The 20,075-nt window shown below is 36.2% G+C and overlaps 1 protein-coding gene across 3 annotated transcripts in view; it reads left to right on the forward strand.

The window, feature by feature from the left end:
• Positions 1–856: 856 nt before the first annotated feature.
• LOC115456044 overlaps positions 857–20,075 on the forward strand; it is a 28,271-nt gene continuing 9,052 nt past the window's right edge. The window contains exons 1-4 of one of the 3 annotated variants that reach the window (XM_030184902.1): positions 857–1,140; positions 11,798–12,986; positions 14,347–14,553; positions 16,328–16,490. In XM_030184902.1, the coding sequence (XP_030040762.1) occupies positions 11,798–12,986; positions 14,347–14,553; positions 16,328–16,490 (1,559 nt within the window). In that variant the 5' untranslated portion in view covers positions 857–1,140. Of the gene's footprint in view, positions 1,141–10,721; positions 10,764–10,849; positions 10,918–11,797; positions 12,987–14,346; positions 14,554–16,327; positions 16,491–20,075 lie in introns of those variants that run through there. The other 2 variants (XM_037441760.1, XM_037441756.1) reach the window with 2 other exon arrangements.

Here is a 20,075-nt window from a genome sequence, read left to right on the forward strand (position 1 = left end):
ATCTATAAGAATTGCAGTCAAATTGTAATATCAATAAGGTCTATAACACTTGTAAAGCCACAAATAAAATCAAGTTAAATAATATTATATTGAATGCGTTATAATCCAGTATTGTTTTTTTACGTATGAAAAAGTAATTTTATATTTTTATGGAAATTTAAATAATTAACGCATTAATTGTATTGCACAAGCAATTTGAGAGACCTCGTACGAGATGGTGTAAAGAAATACCTTTACCAAAAAACCAAGGTAAGAGTCCTTCCGAGGTGGCCTCGGTAAATAATTCGCGAAGGCAATTATAGTGAGTACATTTATTTATAGAATTTGGACAAAACTATTTAAAGACTTTTGAAGCATGTAGTCTATGTTTTAGAGTGATGAAACAGTCTTTGGTGAAACAATTTATGAAATTTTTTTGTAGTTGATGACTGAATTCTTATACTGATGAAAATGTTTTTGATTATTTTCTGGTTGGTGCTTGATTTATTAATAAACAAATAAGAAAATAAAATTGTAAATAGTCTACAAGTTCCCCAACTAATCGTCGTTTAATATCAGGATTCTCTTTCGAATGTTTTTTCCATCCGTTTATGTAATAAAATAGCGTATTATTTAGCTATAAAAAATCGTTTTATTCGAATTCTCACCATTATATTTACATTACAAAATATTAAATACAAAGTCATAATGGTTGACTCCATTTATTTTTGTGTCCTTTCAACTTTTGCGTAACAGACGCACAATATTTAATCCCACACTTTACTTTCGTTTCATAAGAATGTAACGTGAGCAAAACCGCACGCATTAAGGCTGTATAAAGTAAATATAACAATAACAGTCCGCCCCGCCAAACGCCTTTCCCGCGCACCGCCATAGTTTCTAGTTTGACACTCGATGTTTTGGCGCCAAGTGAGCGCGCCGCACGCGATTCAACTTTTTAATTCGTTATGCAAGTTGCCAGTGACAATGAAATAATCTGAAGCTATTAAAAATAAAATAACACGAACGTTCTTAATTCGAAAGTTTATTTTTCTAGTGGCTTTTTAAGACATTTGTGGCCAGTGAATATATTTTGTGACTTTAGTCGATTGTTATCGATTTTGCAACTGTTTCTAATATTGTCATCAATTTCGTTAACAAGTAAGTAATTTAAAATTAATTATCGCTTTACATAGGTATTTTCATAAATTGTTAATCATTTATAAAAATATATTATTAGTTAATTAAGTAATAATAAATTAGAACTCTATTAGTTTGCCATCGAAATACAATTAGCTTTGCGGGCAAAATATTTATTCTTATTTATTATCACATTGATGAAACGCGAAAGTTGTTTTTGTTACAAGCGTCTATTATTTATGAACATAACAGCGGTATTCACAAATGGACCTTCATGAACATAATTCGCACTTAATTAAGCAATTTGTCAATATATCGAGATATCAACAAAATTTCTGCAACATGTGTTTCTTACCCGTTTTGTGTGTTTCATTTCTGTTCCGACACAGCGTTGCACAATCGAGATTGCTGACTGATTGCATTAGACATTGCTTTAATTTGAATACTCGAAGTTTCTAATAAAAACAGAGAAATTTTAAGACGGAGTAGTTTCGAATTTGATTTTCATACATAACCATGAGATTGAGCTAAATGGTTCCAAAACTCCACATCTGCTTGTAAACAATAGTATTACTATGTGTCGTGAATTTCGACACTGCAGAGCTCTCATCTTCTTTCTAACTTCCCATAATGACAAAGACAGTCGAGTGCTTGACGTTAAGTCCCATGATACCTAGTAACAATATGATGCTTAGTGATAGATTTAGCAACATGTTTGGCTTGGTTAGCAAATAAATTCGTCACCTATACTTACAATCACAATATTTTGAATGTCCGTGTCTCTCATAGGTTGAATAGGAACGAATACATTCCGTATGAATGTATTCCTTGTAGTAATTAGTTGTATACGGAAACCTTCACGCCTTTATCATATACGGGTCGGCACAGACTACTGAAGTCTACATTCCACATGCTACGAACTTGACACGTCGCTTTCAGCTCCACATTCATAATTCTCCTCGTATGAAGGGTTCTCTCTTGACCTGCCCTTTTCGGAGCAAATTATTAATTTGATCTATGTGCGGTCTCTGGATTGTATCCACATTTTTATATATTAGATAAGGTGGAGTGTAATTTGTTTAAAGAGTTTTAGCTAGAACCTGAAATTTCTGCTGGCAATCAAGAGGTATGCCGCTGATTTATTTATTTATTTATTTATTTACTATAATAGAAACATCAACAGTACATATATTCAACAGTCTAATACACTTTACACAGGCATAATAACTAGTACATGTACCAATTAAAGATGTACACAACATTGCTTGAGAAAATTGTATGCTTAGCTTAACCGCGAATAACTGAGGAATACAATATAATATAAATGTTATAACATGCCATTAAAAAGAACTTCTACATTTTTTTATAAATCTATTAAGGGAATCGAAAAATATATCAATATCTGGCACTTTTGTACAAACTTCATTATAGGTAGCGGAAATCCTACGTATGATCACGGACTAACAAAAATTAACAGATTTGCATTAAACTCTACCATGAGAATAAATAGTTTTAATTATACCAGCTCTGTGATAACGCTATCCTTCTAGTGGTAACGCGCTTTCACTACTGAGAAGGTTATTCCATGCGGCATAGTGTTGGTTGGAGGACATGTAAATTCTTTACGTAGCATTCTCAAGTCTGCTTCGGTTGCGTAGTTGTACTGCATGCGCAGTACAGCAGCGCTCTGAGGTTTGGGTTGGAGTCCGGGTTGGGCAAAGTGATATTTTGGTTTTTCTGCTCAGTACCAGCCCAGAGTCGGGAATTTGTCCCCGATATGGCGATAGGCTCGTCCCCTATCACATCATGGGACGGAACACTCTTGGCGAAAAGTCGGTGTCCTGGTTACGCCTCGCATATCCCTTCGAGGATTAATGCGTGCTATGTATTCTCAACTATATAGCTTTCCACAAAATTTTCCTTCACCGATAAAACGAGTTTAAATTAGAAATGTAATTGAAAAATCAGCGGTGTGTATCTTGATTTTTGGACCTTACCATGCGTTACTAAAACATCATTCCGCACTCATGATAAATAATTACAAAACTGTATCTTATTACTTGCAATTGGTTTACGTAACCTACTAGATGTATAACTCATGTAATAAACTAGTTTTTTTCATCCTTCCCAGAGATGTTTATAAATAAACAACTAGATGACTGTCTCGGTGGTATTGCATGCGCGGTACAACCACCGCCCAGAGGTCCTGGATTCGAATTCCGGGCAGGCCAAAATAATTGTGACTAGGTTTTTCATTTTAAAAACATCACTCAGTCACTGCTCGGAGTCAGGAAGTTGGCGGTGTGACATCCCCGTGCCTCGGATAGCTCATAAAGCCATTGGTTCAGCGCCTGATCTCTCTCCGGTTATGTCGGATTGCCGTCTCACCGAACTATGAGAGTAAAGGAGCAGAGAGTGCACCTGTGTTTTACGCACACATTTGTGCACTTTAATATCTCCTGCGTGGCCGAAATTTCGGCTAGGACGATTCATAGGTTTTCACATATCTTCAAATTTTTTATATATTATAGGTTTTCTTCTGATATTTGCCTTTACCGTTAAAGCGAATGATAATTGATAAACAGTATATATACGTAAATAATAGTAAAAGTAATAAAAAACGGCGATAGCCTAGTTGGGTGTGGAACGGACTGCCAAGACGAATGTCCGCAGGTTCAAATCCCAAGGGCACACACTTCTGACTTTTCTAAAATCATGTGTGTATTCTTTGTGAATTATCGTTCGCTTTAACGGTGAAGTAAAACATCGTGAGGAAACCTGCACATCTGAGAAGTTCTCAATAGGAATTTTGAGGGTGTGTGAAGTCTACCAATCCGCTCTAGGCCAGCGTGGTAAACTAAAGGCCTATTCCCTCTCAGTAGTAGAGGAGGCCCGTGCTCAACAGTGGGCAAGTATATAATACAGGGCTGATATTATATTTATATTATATATATTATATACGTAAATCGAAAAGTCAGAGGTGTGCGCCTTGAGTTTTGAACGTGCAGACATTCATTACGGCAGGCCGTTCCACTCCCAACTAGGCTATCATATAAAAAAATTAGAACTGGCAAAATCCTAAACATATTTTGTCGTAAAACTTTCAAATTTTTTGCTAATAACTGCAATATAAATATTTGACAAAAGAACGACAATAACTGTCATTATAACAGTTAATAGGGTTTGTGTCGCGTTTCTAGTGCGTGAAATGAGATGGCGTTTGAATTGGATGGGAATGATTGTATGATGACATTGTTAGATAAGTGGTAATACAATTGTAATTTTTGGCTGCAGAATAATATGTGACATATTAGGTATGTAATTTTTGCGCAATAGAGGTTAAAACTGATTTAAATAAAGTAGAATACCGTTTAACCCGGGACTATAGACTTTTTTATAATACGTGCATGGCAATGATTGATGATTACCCCTCAGCAGTCGCCTCAATTATGCCGGCCTGTTGGAATTGGATATATACAGGTTGATCCCGGAACACGACACACTTACGTTGGCCACTATAGCAGTTTTTAACACATTGTGTACAATTTGTGTTGTACGCTATCAAAGCGGATAAAAAGAGTTAGCGCCATTTATTTAAAAACCAGATATACAAATTCAAATATTTCCTACGGGAAAAAGTTTATCGGGATGAAAAGTAATCTATGTCTTAATTTAGAGCATGTTCAATGTGTGTAGAAAATGTCATCCAAATATGTTCAGCGGTTGCTGCGTTTATTGCTAACAAACATACAAAACAGCCAAACATTTTTTATAATATTAGTAAAATAATATAATACGTAGGATTCACGTTTATTGTTAACAAACATTTTCACAAACTTTGGCATTCATAATATCAGTAAAATAAAGTAATAAGTACGTTTTATTTGGGGTTGTTTGTATATGTGATATGGTATTGAAAGTGCTTGATTTTCCGATTGGGGTCAAGATCGACATTACAGGGATGTTGAAAGGGTCCACAGACCTCAACATATTTGTTAATCCAGTTAAGATATTTTCGTCAGAGTACCTTCGCTCGTGACCTCAGAAGTAATTGCTGATGTATCAACTAACATTAATGTGGACTGGTTGACCTCAGTTTATAATTTGAAACCGGATTAGTTAGAGAGTGTAGAAGAAAAATCTTGAAGGTGACACCTTCGGGCCATCTAGCATACATACGCGCATCACGCCTTTCCCGTTTTAGGGGTAGGCAGAGTTTATCAAATTTTCATTTCACATCATTTTTCGCACACTACGTCAGATTCTAGGTATGGGTAAATTCTTTCAGTATTGGATAGCCTTTTTATCGAGGAAGGCTGTAGTTATATATCACGTTATGACCAATAGCTGCGGAGCATCAATTTCCTTCTATGGAGTAAAGTATTTTCTAGGCGAAGCTGCTAACATGTATATAAATTATTATTGCACAGATGCAGCGCCCATTTGACAGTTTCCACCATATTTCACAGATACAAGTGTATTGATCAGCAAATAATGTTGAAAGTCCGGAGCAAGAAAATGTCAAGGCTCTGTCGCAACTGTAACGATAGACCCTCGTTTTGTACAAGTTTTTATCATATTACTTAATGGTATAAAGTTTCGTTTCTTGAATCTATAAATTTAATCTTAGTTATAATATAGTAAAGAATTAATCCAAATTTTACGAAAATATTTTTGTAATAAAAAGGAACGAATTCACTTGAATTTGGTATTAATGATATAGCTAAGTGGAAACTTGATATTATAAAAGAATCAATATCGAAAAGCATCAATGTTTTACTTATTTCTAGTCTGCAAACATTATTGTTTTCTTCTAGGGCATTATTACTGGCTAGTATTTGTTCACTATGAGAGTTAATATCTATTACCTCCTTGGGGATTACAGACTAACCCCCTTATTCATAGACGTTATTTATCTAAGGACGGAACATTGCTGTGATATCAAGTCTATTTCTCAGCCTTTTTTAATCTGACAGCTTGCTGTTTGTTCAGATTTGTTTATCTGAAAACCAACTAGATTCAAGTTGTATCTCAATATTAGCCAATCACAACGGCCCTATGTCTACGCACTGCGAAGGCTGCCACGCCGTCAGCACTGAGAAACAGACTTGTTATCACAGCAAAGATAAAGCTTAGATAATTAAAGTCTATGAATAAGGGGGTAAGTATATAATTTACCTGTTACTGAGCAACAAGCAGCCCCGGATCTAGGGGGGGGGGGGGGGGGCAAGCCAGGGCCCGTGCCCCGGGCGGCGAATTTAGAGGGCAGCAAATTCAAACTTGGCAGACGAATACACATCTCATCATTAACGCAACTTGACTACTGAGACATCCAGTATATAACACACATAAATTATTTCCCGCGGGGCGCGAAGTGATGATGATGATGATGACAAAAGTAAAAATATAGGTGGTTGGGGGCGGCAGTATCCAGATATTGCCCCGCCTTCAAAAAATTCAAGATCCGGGGCTGGCAACAAGGCCTAGATTTCCAAATAACTATTAGATACTACGCATAAGGACTCGCGAAGAATGCGGCAGGTTGCGTTAAAACCTGTCCAAAGTTCCTTGTCCTTTCTCTTTGAAATTATAATTCTTATAATTTCATTACATAATGCTGTAAGATAGGATTGACGACTTAACACACTTTTTACCTGGCTTTTATTTAACTAAAGTTTGCATATGTTTTTGAGAGGTTCGTCGCATTGTTATCATCACAATTGGTCTTCTCCCTCTCTTGAAACTCTGCCGTGCCCAACAGAGTCCATGATTGTCACGTGTATTAAAATGTAACATCTTATGTATAAAATGATTAGCTTCTGCTGGGACTTCACCCCCCTGAAGGAGTTTTCCGGGATAAAAGTCCCGCTTAAAAATTATCCCATGTAATTATATTTATGGCTCACTATTTTGGTCATAGTGACTTCGACATAAAAGATAGATATATGCTGTCGAGTACTAGTATTTAGAGTAATAGTATTTAGAACTGTTAAGACAAACAATCCTACGGTACATCATCTTTGTCTAACTCCAACGGTATAGGCAGCATACGCCGAGATAGCAATTATTTTTCCGACTTACTTGATATGTATTGTTATATTATGACCAAATTGCACAAAATTATTACATATATCCATACATCCATTCTCATAATTTTCGCATTTATAATATTATTAGGATTGTGAAGTGCAATAAACTTTGAATTTGAATTTAAATAATAACAAAAGAACAGCATGCGAACTCTCTATTACATCTATAGCTCTATAGGCCATATAAATACACGAAGGTCACCTTTGAGTCGGATCTTAAGTAGACATTTAATGTATTGAACTATTTAATAAACCAAGCTTAAGTTGTCACTTAAAAGCTCTTTCTCAGCCGAGTCGCGACTGTGAAATAAAAAAAAAACTCAGTCATCAAAATCCGACATATACTGAGACTTAAGATAGCAATTGAGATGTTGATATCTGTTTATAAAACAACAACAAACTTAAGATGCTCACTTTAACTAGATAGTGCCTCAGCTGATATTGCACTTTAGGACAAAACTGTGTTCCGTCAAACTCCGGCATATGCACAGCTCTGTGAAGTAAGTTATCATTGGAGATATTCATATTTGTTCAATAGCAATCTTAAGATTCTGAATTTATTTTAACAGCGTCTCAGCTGATATCGCACTACAGAGCGAAGTTACGTTGCATCTATTAATACAGCTCTATATATCGCTGCATTGCCTTTCTAAGATAGATGACATATTACTACCCTGTAACTCGATGTACTTATCTTTAAAACAGAAGACAGCAGTCCTTTCCTTATTACCTTTTCCACTTCCCTTTGAGGCTGTTGCAGTTGCTAAGCCAATGGTTCGGCTCTAACCCATTTGCATGGCATCCTGGTAAAAACGACAGCGATTCCTTAATAAAAACAGAACTCTTCTTTGAAAGCAATAGCTCTGCATTCCTCACTCCAATTATGTTAAGTAATGTCCAAAACCCGTTGGGTTATATTTGTCCCTTTCTATTGGTAAAATAAAATATAGTCTCCAATATAACTTATGCAATAACTGTTGAGTTGTTGAAGTATTGAATTGGGACATGTTTATTTTAGCAATGCATAGCTTTACTAAACTCTTGAATTTGTGTTTGAAATAATGACGGTAAATAACTTCAAGCTCAATAGGGGCCTTATTCTATATGAGAGTGTAAAGTCGTAATGTGGCCGTGTTATCGTCGTGAAATTAACGTGGTATTCTGGTACGGTATTCTGTATGCCAATTTCAGTTGTTATAAACGCGACAAGGTGCGTTATGAACTATTGTTACGAACTGTAAATTTTATATGGTCACTGGAAAGTGACCCAGCACCTGATGGTTAGTGCAGTGGGGTCCAACAGAATGACGAGTGACAAGAGATGATTATCTCTCGATAGTCGATACAATTATTCCGGGCTGTAAGAACCAGATGCACACAGGCTGATCCCGAAACGCGACATACTTATTTGGGACACTATGGCGGGTTTTAGCACTTTGTGTATTACACACACACACACACACACACACATCCACGCACACGCACACGCACACGCATTTTTTAATCATGTCATCACAAAATTACATGAGTATATATCTTGCAAAGAAATATTAACAAAATCATATTTACAATAGTATTTTATTGTAAAAGCGGCGATAGCCTAGTTGGTTATGGTACGGACTGCCGAGACGAATGTCCGCAGGTTCAAATCCCAAGGGCACACACCTCTGACTTTTCTAAAAAAATATGTGTGTATTCTTTGTGAATTTATCGTTCGCTTTAACGGTGAAGGAAAACATCGTGAGGAAACCTGCACATCTGAGAAGTTCTCTATAGGAATTTCGAAGGTGTGTGAAGTCTACCAATCCGCACTAGGCCAGCGTGGTGGACTAAAGCCTAATCCCTCTCAGTAGCAGAGGAGGCCCGTGCTCAGCAGTGGGCAAGTATGTAATACAAGGCTGATATTATTATTATTATTATATATTTTATTGTAAACGAATTATTCCACGAACGATATGGCGGGAAACATTGAAATGTAAATTTCAAGTTCCCACGGTTTAGTTGCGACAACTCCGTCCGTTTCTCAGACCACAAGGTTCTTATAATGGGATTAACTTTGTGAAACTTTCGCAATCCCTAAGGCGCTGCGCAGACTGCTAATTGCACGAAAACATATGTACCTACTTCAATAAATCTAGGTCATAGGGTCAATATCAAAATTCGCTAGAACATCGTTTTAATTGTAGGTATTATACTAAAAAGCATAACGACTCCGTCTTGTTTTTATTGGATTTTTAGAATTTAGAATTTTTATTCATTATGATGATAGGTTCGCCCCGGCCAAATAACATAACGGGACAGAATAAGTATGGTGTAAAGTGGGTGCAGTAGTTGTATCTCTACCGATCCCTTTAGGGATGAATATATAAGCAGAGCTGGGCAAAATAAATGCTTTGCTTTAATTAAAATACAAAATAGACAATACTCTCTCGCATGTATTTAAATTACAAATAAAAATATTTTTAAGTCGTGTATTAAAAATATAATAAATTTGAAACGAATTTGAATAAATTTAAAATGTTATCGCTCACTAATCGTCGTAAACTCCAGAACATGTGTCAGCTTCATAAGATTATAAACGGTAAAACTAATTGTAACCATATACTCGAACGTTTCAGCCTTTCAGTTCCGCGAAATCACCCACGAACTCCAACGCGCAACATTCTTTATACTCCATTTTCTAAAACTAACTTGGGTCTTCAATCGCCCTGTACTAGAATCTGCAACCAGTACAATCAGTTTTTAATAGATTGTAAGGAATTAGACGTGTTCCATGACTCTTACCCGATCTTTAAACGCAAGATTTACGAATTACTTTCATAACCCTCACAATTACATGGTTTATCTCATATTATTTTTTATTTTTTTGTCATAGAAGTTAAGTTTTTGTTTTTGTTTTTTTATATTGTATCTGTAGTTTAAAAAATTGTTCATTATTATTAATATTATGTGTACCGTATTGAGGCCCCATAAAAATATGCTACTCGCTGAGTGCTGTGGCGAATGTTATGTACGCCGTACTTGTTGTACATATCAGCGACTATAATTATTGTTTAAAACTAGTGTAACTATGTGTAACTGTTATTATATGTACAATGTGGCAGTGCTAATAAATAAATAAATAAATATCAAATACAAAGTACATACTGTATTTTAACTATTTTTATTTAAAAACAAAATATAGTAATGTGTTAGGTAATGTAAATAGAACAGAACGAATCCCCAAAACTACCAGTAAAAAAAGAATTTACGCCATGGAAAAAAAAAATATAGTTCTATAGTCAGAGAAACAGTCTCTTGTTGAGGAATAACTAATACTTTCTTCCCAACCCTGGATATAGTGTATGTATGTTTGATGTCCAAATCATATAATACAGCAAGTTATAAACCAGTACGTAAGAATTGCAGTATATTTAGCGTATCAGTGTAACAAAACAGATGAGCATGAAACCGGTATGATTACTGCGCGGGTCGGTGGCGGCTAATGTAGTGACAATTTGTGACGTAACTGACACGCTGGCTGCCCTGATGCCTCTTCAGTTACACAACTTTAGGGTAATCATGGATATTTTCTATTGTTCACTTAACCAGTATAAGAACAATCTCTTGAAACATTTGAAATGGAAGATTAACCCGAAATGGTTTTTGGTGTTGTAGGAGTTTGGGATTCATGCGCTCGGTTTTCGTCATCTTTTGCTCCAAAAATGTGGTAACGTATTGACAAAAGTTCACATATAAGTTAGTAGAAATCATATTATAGGGAGAAGGGATCATTCGTCATTGCTTTTTAAGAAACACACACACATACAACATCACGCATTTATCCCCGAAAGGGTATGCAGAGGCGCAACCAGGCACCCACTTTTCGCTAAGTGTGTTCCGTCCCATGATGTGATGGGGGCGAGCCTATCGCCAAATCGGGCACAAATTTCGGACTCCAGGCTGATACTGAGCAGAAAAACCCAAATATCACTTTGCCCGACCCGGGATTCGAACCTAGGAAACAAGAAACACTGTTTAAAAAAATGCCGATTCATAACTGATTTTACTCGGGTACAATCGCAGTACTTCGTCGATTGTTTATTCAAATAGTCTTTGAAAATGTCCCTGAGATATTCTGTTTGACAAGAAATAGCCAGTAATATTTGCTTCTAAAATTGCCATACAAATATCTAGTTAAATACTTGTTTTTCTTGAGGTCAAAATAGAAACTAATTCGTCAAGGATAAACGTAGTAAGATTAAGAAACGTGTCCACGACCAAAATCCAAGCAATATGCAAAATGTATGTAATGAGCTTGCAACACTAGTCTAGTTTTCCGTTATACGTGCAGAAGAAATTAACGTATAAAATTTGGCTAGCTGGTTTGTTTTGTTTAATACCCGAAGTACGTATGTTCTTTATATTAGATTGCAATTTTTTTGTTCCAACTTTGAAAAAATGTGTTGCGTCGACTTAGGCCGTCAACACATTGGTGACATAAGAGCAGGCAAAAAAAGAGATAAAGATATTTTGTCATATATGAATATATCATATGACATGAATATTATATTGACAATGTTATGTTAATTATTATATTTTTGTTTCAGATGAACTACGCAAAAATGTATCATCCGGTCCGCAAAAAACTGTATAAAATACTTGCAAGCATCATTCTCCTAACTTTAGTGATATACACGTTACCGATCCATACGAAAACAGTTAAGAAAACCGAAAAACCGATTCCCATCGCAGAAGAACTTGTAGATAACAACATCATAGAATTCGACGAAGATTATTCCACTAAGTTTAATAAAAAATACGGCACAGTGCCATGGCATGACGAGAGTTATGATAAAGAAACTCTTAAATACACAGTAATTAAGGAAAATAAAGATAATAATGATGATACAAATGTACAAATGATAGATGAAACAACTACTCAAGATTACAGTGTGATACCACTAGAACTAATAAGTACGACACAAGATGCATTAATAAGTATTATAGAAAGTACTACAGAGCCAGATTTGTCAGTCATTCCACTGTCAACAACACATAAAGTGCCAAAAATAGAAATCAAACAAACAGTTACTCTTCCTACATCCACCGAAAATGCCGAAACTACAACCGACTTTACAACCACTGTAAGTGTTGAAGAAAAGTTTGACCAGAAATATACAGTAATCCCTTTAGATAGAAATAAAACGAATGAAACAGACATATTGAGCGTTAAAGCGATAAAGCGAGAAACAACTACAGTATTGATAACTGAGAACACAGCTACAGAAAAAACTACAACTATTGACTCTATTAGTCTAGAAACTACTACAACTGAAGTAAAGAACACTACAAGAGGCAAATTTGCTAAATTAAGATCTAAAATCGATAACGAATCTATAGAAATTCTAAACAATACAAACATCCAGACCAATGAATCCGTAATAAGTTTTAACACAAACTCCACCCAAAACCGCGCGAATAACAGCAGAGCGGACTTCTCAAGCACAGAACGAGATGAAGATGTTCCAATATACACAGAGTTAGATACAGAAGATCAGATAGACGTTCCAGAAGATTATTATGATACTAAAGATGTAGTGCCAACAACTGCTCCTAGAAACGACGCTATATCTGTGATTTTCGGATTGGCAGGCAGTGTGGTGGAGAGTGTAGTGGAGACAGTAGCAGAGAGAGTTGTGCCAAAGAGTATTTATGATTTATTTAAAAGGATGCAGAGGCAGAATGAGGCTTTAGAGGCGGAGAGGTTAAGGAGTAGAGAGGAAAATGGCGGAATTGGTAAGTGTGATCATAGTTTATAAATAAGGAAAGTAAATGGCTTCTTATGTTGCTGCGAATGTTCGACTTAGAAATAATACTAATTTTCAATTTTTTATATATCTTAAATGAAGGTACCTACGGTATTTTTTTTCTGGACGACCAAAGAGTCCGCCTCGTGACAATCACAGCTATAAACTCTTCGAAACATTAGAAAAAAAATTCACGCAAAGTCGTGATAACATTTGTAAACTATGTAGATTTATTTCAAAGAAGGTGAAATTATTTAATTGATTCGTATGTATATGAAAGAAGGCCAAATTTTATACACGGGTAAGGCTAGATTGGGTTAGAGTTGTTTTCTATCTGTTATTCAGTCAATATTAAAGCTAATGGCAAGGTTATTAACATCACTAAACGAAATAGCAAATGATAAATATGTATAAGTATAATTATTACTCTAGTATTACATATATTTACGTGCAAATTTGCTAACATATATTATGTATTATGTAAAAATATTTATAATTGTACATTCACGAGAAAACGTTGAGTTTATTCATTTACAACATTTGCATGTTTATTATCCGAGATTGTGTAAATTTCGTACGTACGTAGTTCGTACGTCAATTTGTTTTTGATTAGTAATACGACCGCCCATAGACAGTAGTAACACCTTCCAACACATTGAATTACAAAGTATTGTTTTGTATTCCACTGCGCTCGCCATCCTGAGACATGAGATGTTAAGACTTGTTATGTTCAGTAGTTACACTGGATATAAGGTCTTTCAAACCAGAACATTGACTACACATTGCTGCTTGGCAGAAATAGACATTGCGGTGGTACCTACCCAGGCTCCCACATATGAGAGACCTACCACCAGTAACTCTATTTACCCACTCGCAGTTAACCATTACCCAAGTCTTGTTTCAATAAACGCGACCTCAATCAATTTTCTGGCTGGTTTCGGTCACCGACCGCAATAGACATTGTTAAATAGTTGAAAGTAGATAATAGAAACAAGTACTTATTTATATGCGTTAAATTTGTCAAACTGGACAAATTCATGGCTTAATCAGTCTTGATTGATTTTTTCTGCTACTTAAAGACTGATATTACCTTCCTGATGATAGGCGTCACGATCATCTATAAATATTTCCACTACCAATAGTTTAAATTGTAAGCACCACCTGGTATTACACAATTTTCATAGAATTAATCTAACCACATCTCGTCATGGGACGGAACATATATGAAAAGTGGGTGTCTTGATTGCAGCCCTTGACCTCTTCGGGAATGCCGGCTTGATGTGTGTGTAGACCCGAGGATCCTCGACAAACTACTATGTGTTAAAGGCATGACTGTATCTATTCCACAGGCCAGTTCACCCGAGGCATTATCAAGAGTATATCAACCGGTATCTACAGACCGCTCAGCCAGTTGATGGCTGGTGTCCGCGACATCGGCTCTCTGGACACCGACCGAGGGTTTGTCTCCAGCCTTGCATCAGGAGTGACCAGCGTCGCCAACGTCGCTAACTCCGTCGTCGACGCCTTTAAAGATCGGGTGCAGGCTATTTATCCAGGTAGGTGGTTGGGTTTTTTATCCGTATAGGGTTGGTGCAAAACGTTTACTGTATGGTTTACGTTTACGAGTCGCCGCCGTTCTCTTTTCGTGGGATCTAGTTGACGGTAAAATGTGTTAGAAAAACACAGTGTTACTACCTGGAATTCCCAAAACCTCTTGGTCTATAGCCCATGTAGGCTGCATCAGAATTCAGATTGCTAGCCAAAGAACCTAAAGTAAGGACCTGTTTAAAATTAGCTTGTTCGAGACGAGATTTGTGTCTGACGTGGTAATATTATGATAGGTTTCCTGTCATGGTACAGTACTATTATAGTATATTATATTGTTATAGTACTATTATATAGTACTATTATATTGTTAGCTGTGGAGATTTGCATTTCTGTCTGCCCTTCAACAGTACAGGGATGTAACTATATTTGAAAGTATTGCCTTGGCATTAACACTAGATTTATCGTGTTTAAGTAAAGGTTAAATCTTAATAAATATTTATTGATACAACCATTATGTTACTTTGAATTGAATTTGAACTTTAAATATCATATGATAATTTGAGTTATCCGGTTCAAACTGTATCTTTATTTAAATAAAAATATTGTATGCAGTAAAACGATGCTGAATCAAAGGTGACGCGCAGACCCTGTCAGCTGTAGAGTCCAACAAATAACTTAAAATGGCGGCAACGTTCTGTTAATATTTAAATTTGTATTCATATAACGGGGATGTTCGTCGCGTAGTTCTAAATAGGGCCGCTGTAAGCTAGGGGAATTTGTCAATCATAAAACATCAACATAGAAATCGACTCTAAGTGAATAATCTTAGAGTTCGTGTTACATTATGTCTTTCGAAAATGTACGTGTCAGAATACATTTAAATCAAAGCTTTTGTTGCAAAAGGCGTGACAATTTTCAAGTCATGATTTTACTATGAAAGTGAGAGTCAAATTCGTTTTCACTATGCTGCTGAACGAATTCTTCAAGATTTCCAGACCGGTTAAAACTGAACTGCATCCAATTAAATTGATAAAATAAAATGATGTAACGTAGGGGTGGCTGCGGATGACAAGTTAGTCCATTCCGTTGGAGGAAGCCTGCAGCCGTCCCTAATGCGTCGAAGAGGGCCACCGCGGAGTTTTAGTTGATATACCGTATGTTGTATATAGACTTAGGAAATCGGCCCGGCGGTCGCCCTTGTTGGGCTTCGAGTCGCCCTTGCAGAGTAAGTGTGGAAAGTAAACCAGGTTTTTCGTAGAATAGGAACTTATATTTTAATAGAGTTAACACGTTAGACAACCGTATTAGACTAGCACACATTGCTTAGTAACAGTACATTGTTATTTCATTCCAAATACAATAATTCAAAAAGATACATAATATTACGCGGCCAGTTAACATTACATTATAAAAGAGGATTTGTATTTGTCTATGTAAACCTCAACAGCCCTAAGGTCTACATCAAATTCAGGCTGCACAAAGCCGGGTAGTAAGGCACAGTGACCCCAACTTAACCGTTCAGTCGCCCTCTGCGAAGACTGAGCGGTAATAAGGCACTTTCTCTGCAAAATAAAAAAAAGGATACAAAGAAACTTACATTAAAATTTTATGTTTATATTATATGCAATTTTTCACTTGTGCACTATAGTATATCCTGCGTACCTGGCTGATCTCCGTTGAAATTGGACGCCGTGGCCGCAATTCGGCTAGGAGGGATTCATTCATTCATTCATATGCAATTAAAGTATTCTGATTCAATAATGAAAATATCATTTCAACCAGGTACAGTATGGTGCGGCGACGGACGCTCTGCTACAGCGCGGTCCAGCGACTTGGGCCTCTTCTTCTTCACTGATACCTGTTGCCGGCAGCATGATGCCTGCAAACTCTACATCAAGGCTGGAGAGACCAAATACGGACTTACCAACACTGGGCTATTTACTAGGTAAAAATATTTCTTTAGAACATATTTGTTGGTAGATAATTCTCATCATGACACACTACAACTCCTTGAAGTCACGGTCAACAGTGGCAAGCATTTTATGACGCTGACTGGTGAAGTTCAGAGAGTCTTGGTAGACTTATTTGTAATTATCCCGCAACGAAATTAATCGACTAGAAAGACAGAGAGTTATATCAGTTCGTATTATTAATTGTTTACTTTCCTTCATAGCAAAGCGAGAGAAATATAATGAACTAAAGAGGTATTTTAACATCATTTACTGTTGGTATATCATACTGGCCTGTTGGAACCGGATATACACAGGCTGATCCCGGAACGCGAGGCACTTACGTGGGCCACTATGGCAGGTTTTATCACGGTAAAACTCGTCATAGTGGTACGGTGGTCGCTATTCGGGCGGATATAAAATATATCCAACCATCAGCAAATGTGCTTAAAACAGGGTACAAAGTTTTTTCTTCACGTATTAATGTATAATTAGCTGAATGCAGTGAAAACTACCCAGCCATGCTATAAGTAATGAGTAAACAGATTGCATAATTAATTTTTGTCATTTTAAATAACTTTACAAATTATATACTTAAATGGAAGCGGAAACGGTCTATTCATAAAATTTTCCGGTGTTTAATAATTTAATTGTAAACTTATGTAATAAGGTAATGTAACTACTTTCAAAAATGACCCTCGGCTTAATAGTACTGCTCATGCCTTTCGATATGTTTTTAAGGTCTAAATTGCCATGTTTGTATTTTAGGGCTTTTTATGGTAAAACTAGATATCAAAGAGCCCTAAATGAATGTAGCGATCCATAGCACCGTCTACGCGACGTCAGTGCTTCGTATTTAAATAATAATAATTGTTGTAAATATGGTATATGTTCTTAGTAATTAAATAAAGTTAGTAAAAAGATGTTATTGACATGAGTGTTTATTTCGGACTAAAGAGAAGTAACTATGGCAAACAAAATACAATTAGTTCTAAAAATAGAACATATAAAAAATAATAAGTCACGACGAAGGTTACAATCTCCAACAGCCGCCCTTAATCGCAGTTGTGACAGAAACAAAAACAAATAAAATAATTAAGTTTCTAAACCTAAGTTAACTACACATCGTTTGTGTGCTAGAGGTCCGAGGGCCTTCGTTAGTACATCAGAAGACATATCGTTACTTTTTATATATTCTAACTTAACAATATTATTAGATACCTTTTCCCTAATAAAGTGAAACCTAGTATCTATATGCTTTGTCCTGCTGTGGTGTACAGGATTTCGAACAAGATTAATGGCACTTTGGCTGTCAGAAGCTAAGTTAACTGAACAAAGTATACCTGTTATCTCGTATATAAACCGACGTAAGTAACACGCTTCCTTCGTGGCAGACGCTAATGCCATATATTCTGACTCGGCCGAACTTAACGCAAGTAGGTTGCTTCTTGGATTCCCATGATACTGGACCTCCACTTAACTTGTAAACATAACCGGTGTATGACCTTCTGTCGATTGGACAGTTTGCCCAGTCTGCGTCACAAAAACCCTTTAAATGGTTCTTCATTCTTATGACTTGACCATCCGTTCTTCTTGCCATATTATTTTAAACTAATGGAGTATCCACGGTCTTACACTCCTTCATATTAAACTTTTCTAATATAGAAAGAATATAATTCAGAGATCTTTTAATGAAAAATATCTCGACAAATCTTCTCAAAAATTCAAATTCTTGACAGTGTCAAATGTCAAATTAGATTTAAAGAAGACTATTATGTCATCAACAAAATTCCCAATATCATAAGTTCTTTACCATAGAGTTTGGTAGTTTAATTTTGTAAATCCATTTACATGGCATAACCTTTTTTTAGGCTTATCTACTAAATTCCATGTATGGAGTTTCATTAAAGAACTATACTCACCAGCCATATTATGGTGCCACTTATCAGCATCATCGGCATGAGTAGCTTCGTAATATGTCGTAAGTTCATTAGAATCTACCATTGACGTATTGTAAGCTTTATAAAAATTTGTTGTTTTTCTGTCTCTGGAAGGGTATCTGCGCTCAGGGTGCGATTCCTGTTCCAAATTCGCTGTCTCTTCTTCCACACTAGGCAGCCTTAAGTCACTGAGAGACTCTCGCTCTTCCAGAGTCACTGACTCTTTTGCACTTTCTAGATTTACTGGTAAAGTTGCTTCAGCCGCCGGGCTGATATTCTCATCACAGTCATAGAATTGACAGTCATGATCAAACTCAGACTCAATCTCTTTTGCTCATCAAATAACAATATAGATTCTGACTGTGCGACAGACTCAGATTGCTTCTGCTTTAGCGCTGTAAAGCAATTTTCAAAAAGGTTGCATCTCTGGATATAATAACTTTTCGTGGGTTAGCAGGGTCCCTAAAAATATAAGTGCCTGGATTTTCAGAATAACCGACGAAAATTGCTTCCTGTGCCTTGACATCTAATTTCTTCCTGTGACACGAAGGTATATGGACTAGAGCTCTACAACCAAATACTTTTAGATGGCTAAGATCACCTTTTCGTCCATACCATTTGTCATAAGGAATTTGTCCACCTAAGGCTCGATGAGGAGACCTATTCTTAAGGTAAATGGCAACTTGGAATGCATCTTCCCAGAATGCTTTCGGTAGTGAACTTTCAGCTAGCAACGTTCTTGCCTTTTCTGTAACCGAACGATGGGTGCGTTCCGCTACTCCAACTTGCTGAGGACTATAAGGCGTCGTTGTTTGATGTTCTATACCTTTTGAAGCAAGATAATCAACAAACTCTTTATTCACGAACTCCTTACCTCCATCAGTCCTAATTGCTTTAATTGTTTTATCTAACTGATTTTCAACAAAACATTGAAACACACAAAATATATCTTTGACTTCTGTTTTAGAAGAAATAAAATAAGCAAACACTTTTCGCGTATAATCGTCTACTATTGTCAACATATATCTATTTCCTTGAAAAGAAGTTGTAGACACCGGTCCCATCAAATCCATATGGATCAGTTCCAAAGGGGAAGTAGCCCTATTAAACGCTAACCTTTTGAAAGGTTTTCTTGCTTGTTTACCTTCCACACAAGCGATACAACTAGTTTTATCTACTCCTGTATACTTTATACCTACCTTGTGATTTTTCAGTTGGTTCATGCCTATACGACACAAATGTCCTAACCTCTTATGCCAAATTTGATAACTATCCTGACAGCCAGAGTGCACATCTTGTGTCAAAAATTATCCGCCACATTCTCGGAAACATTTACAGTACCATCTAAAACGTACAGTCCACCACAGGGCGAGGCATGAGCAACAGATTCACCTGTAAAATTAAAAGTATCAGATTTATAAAAGTTACATCCATTTTTATCAAAAACACAAATAAAACCCTTTTCAACAGTTTTATATACAGATAACAAACTAGCTTTCAAATCTGGTATATAAGCAACATCACTAATATTGTTGACCACGTTCTCGGGCGTGTTTATTGAAATATTTCCAATTCCGCAGCACTTAATCTGTTCTCCATTTGCGACAGTAACAGTACCTTGATTCTGTATCGAGATATTCT

Source organism: Manduca sexta, chromosome 4, assembly GCF_014839805.1.
Source record: "Manduca sexta isolate Smith_Timp_Sample1 chromosome 4, JHU_Msex_v1.0, whole genome shotgun sequence".
Classification (NCBI taxonomy): Eukaryota; Metazoa; Arthropoda; class Insecta; order Lepidoptera; family Sphingidae; genus Manduca; species Manduca sexta.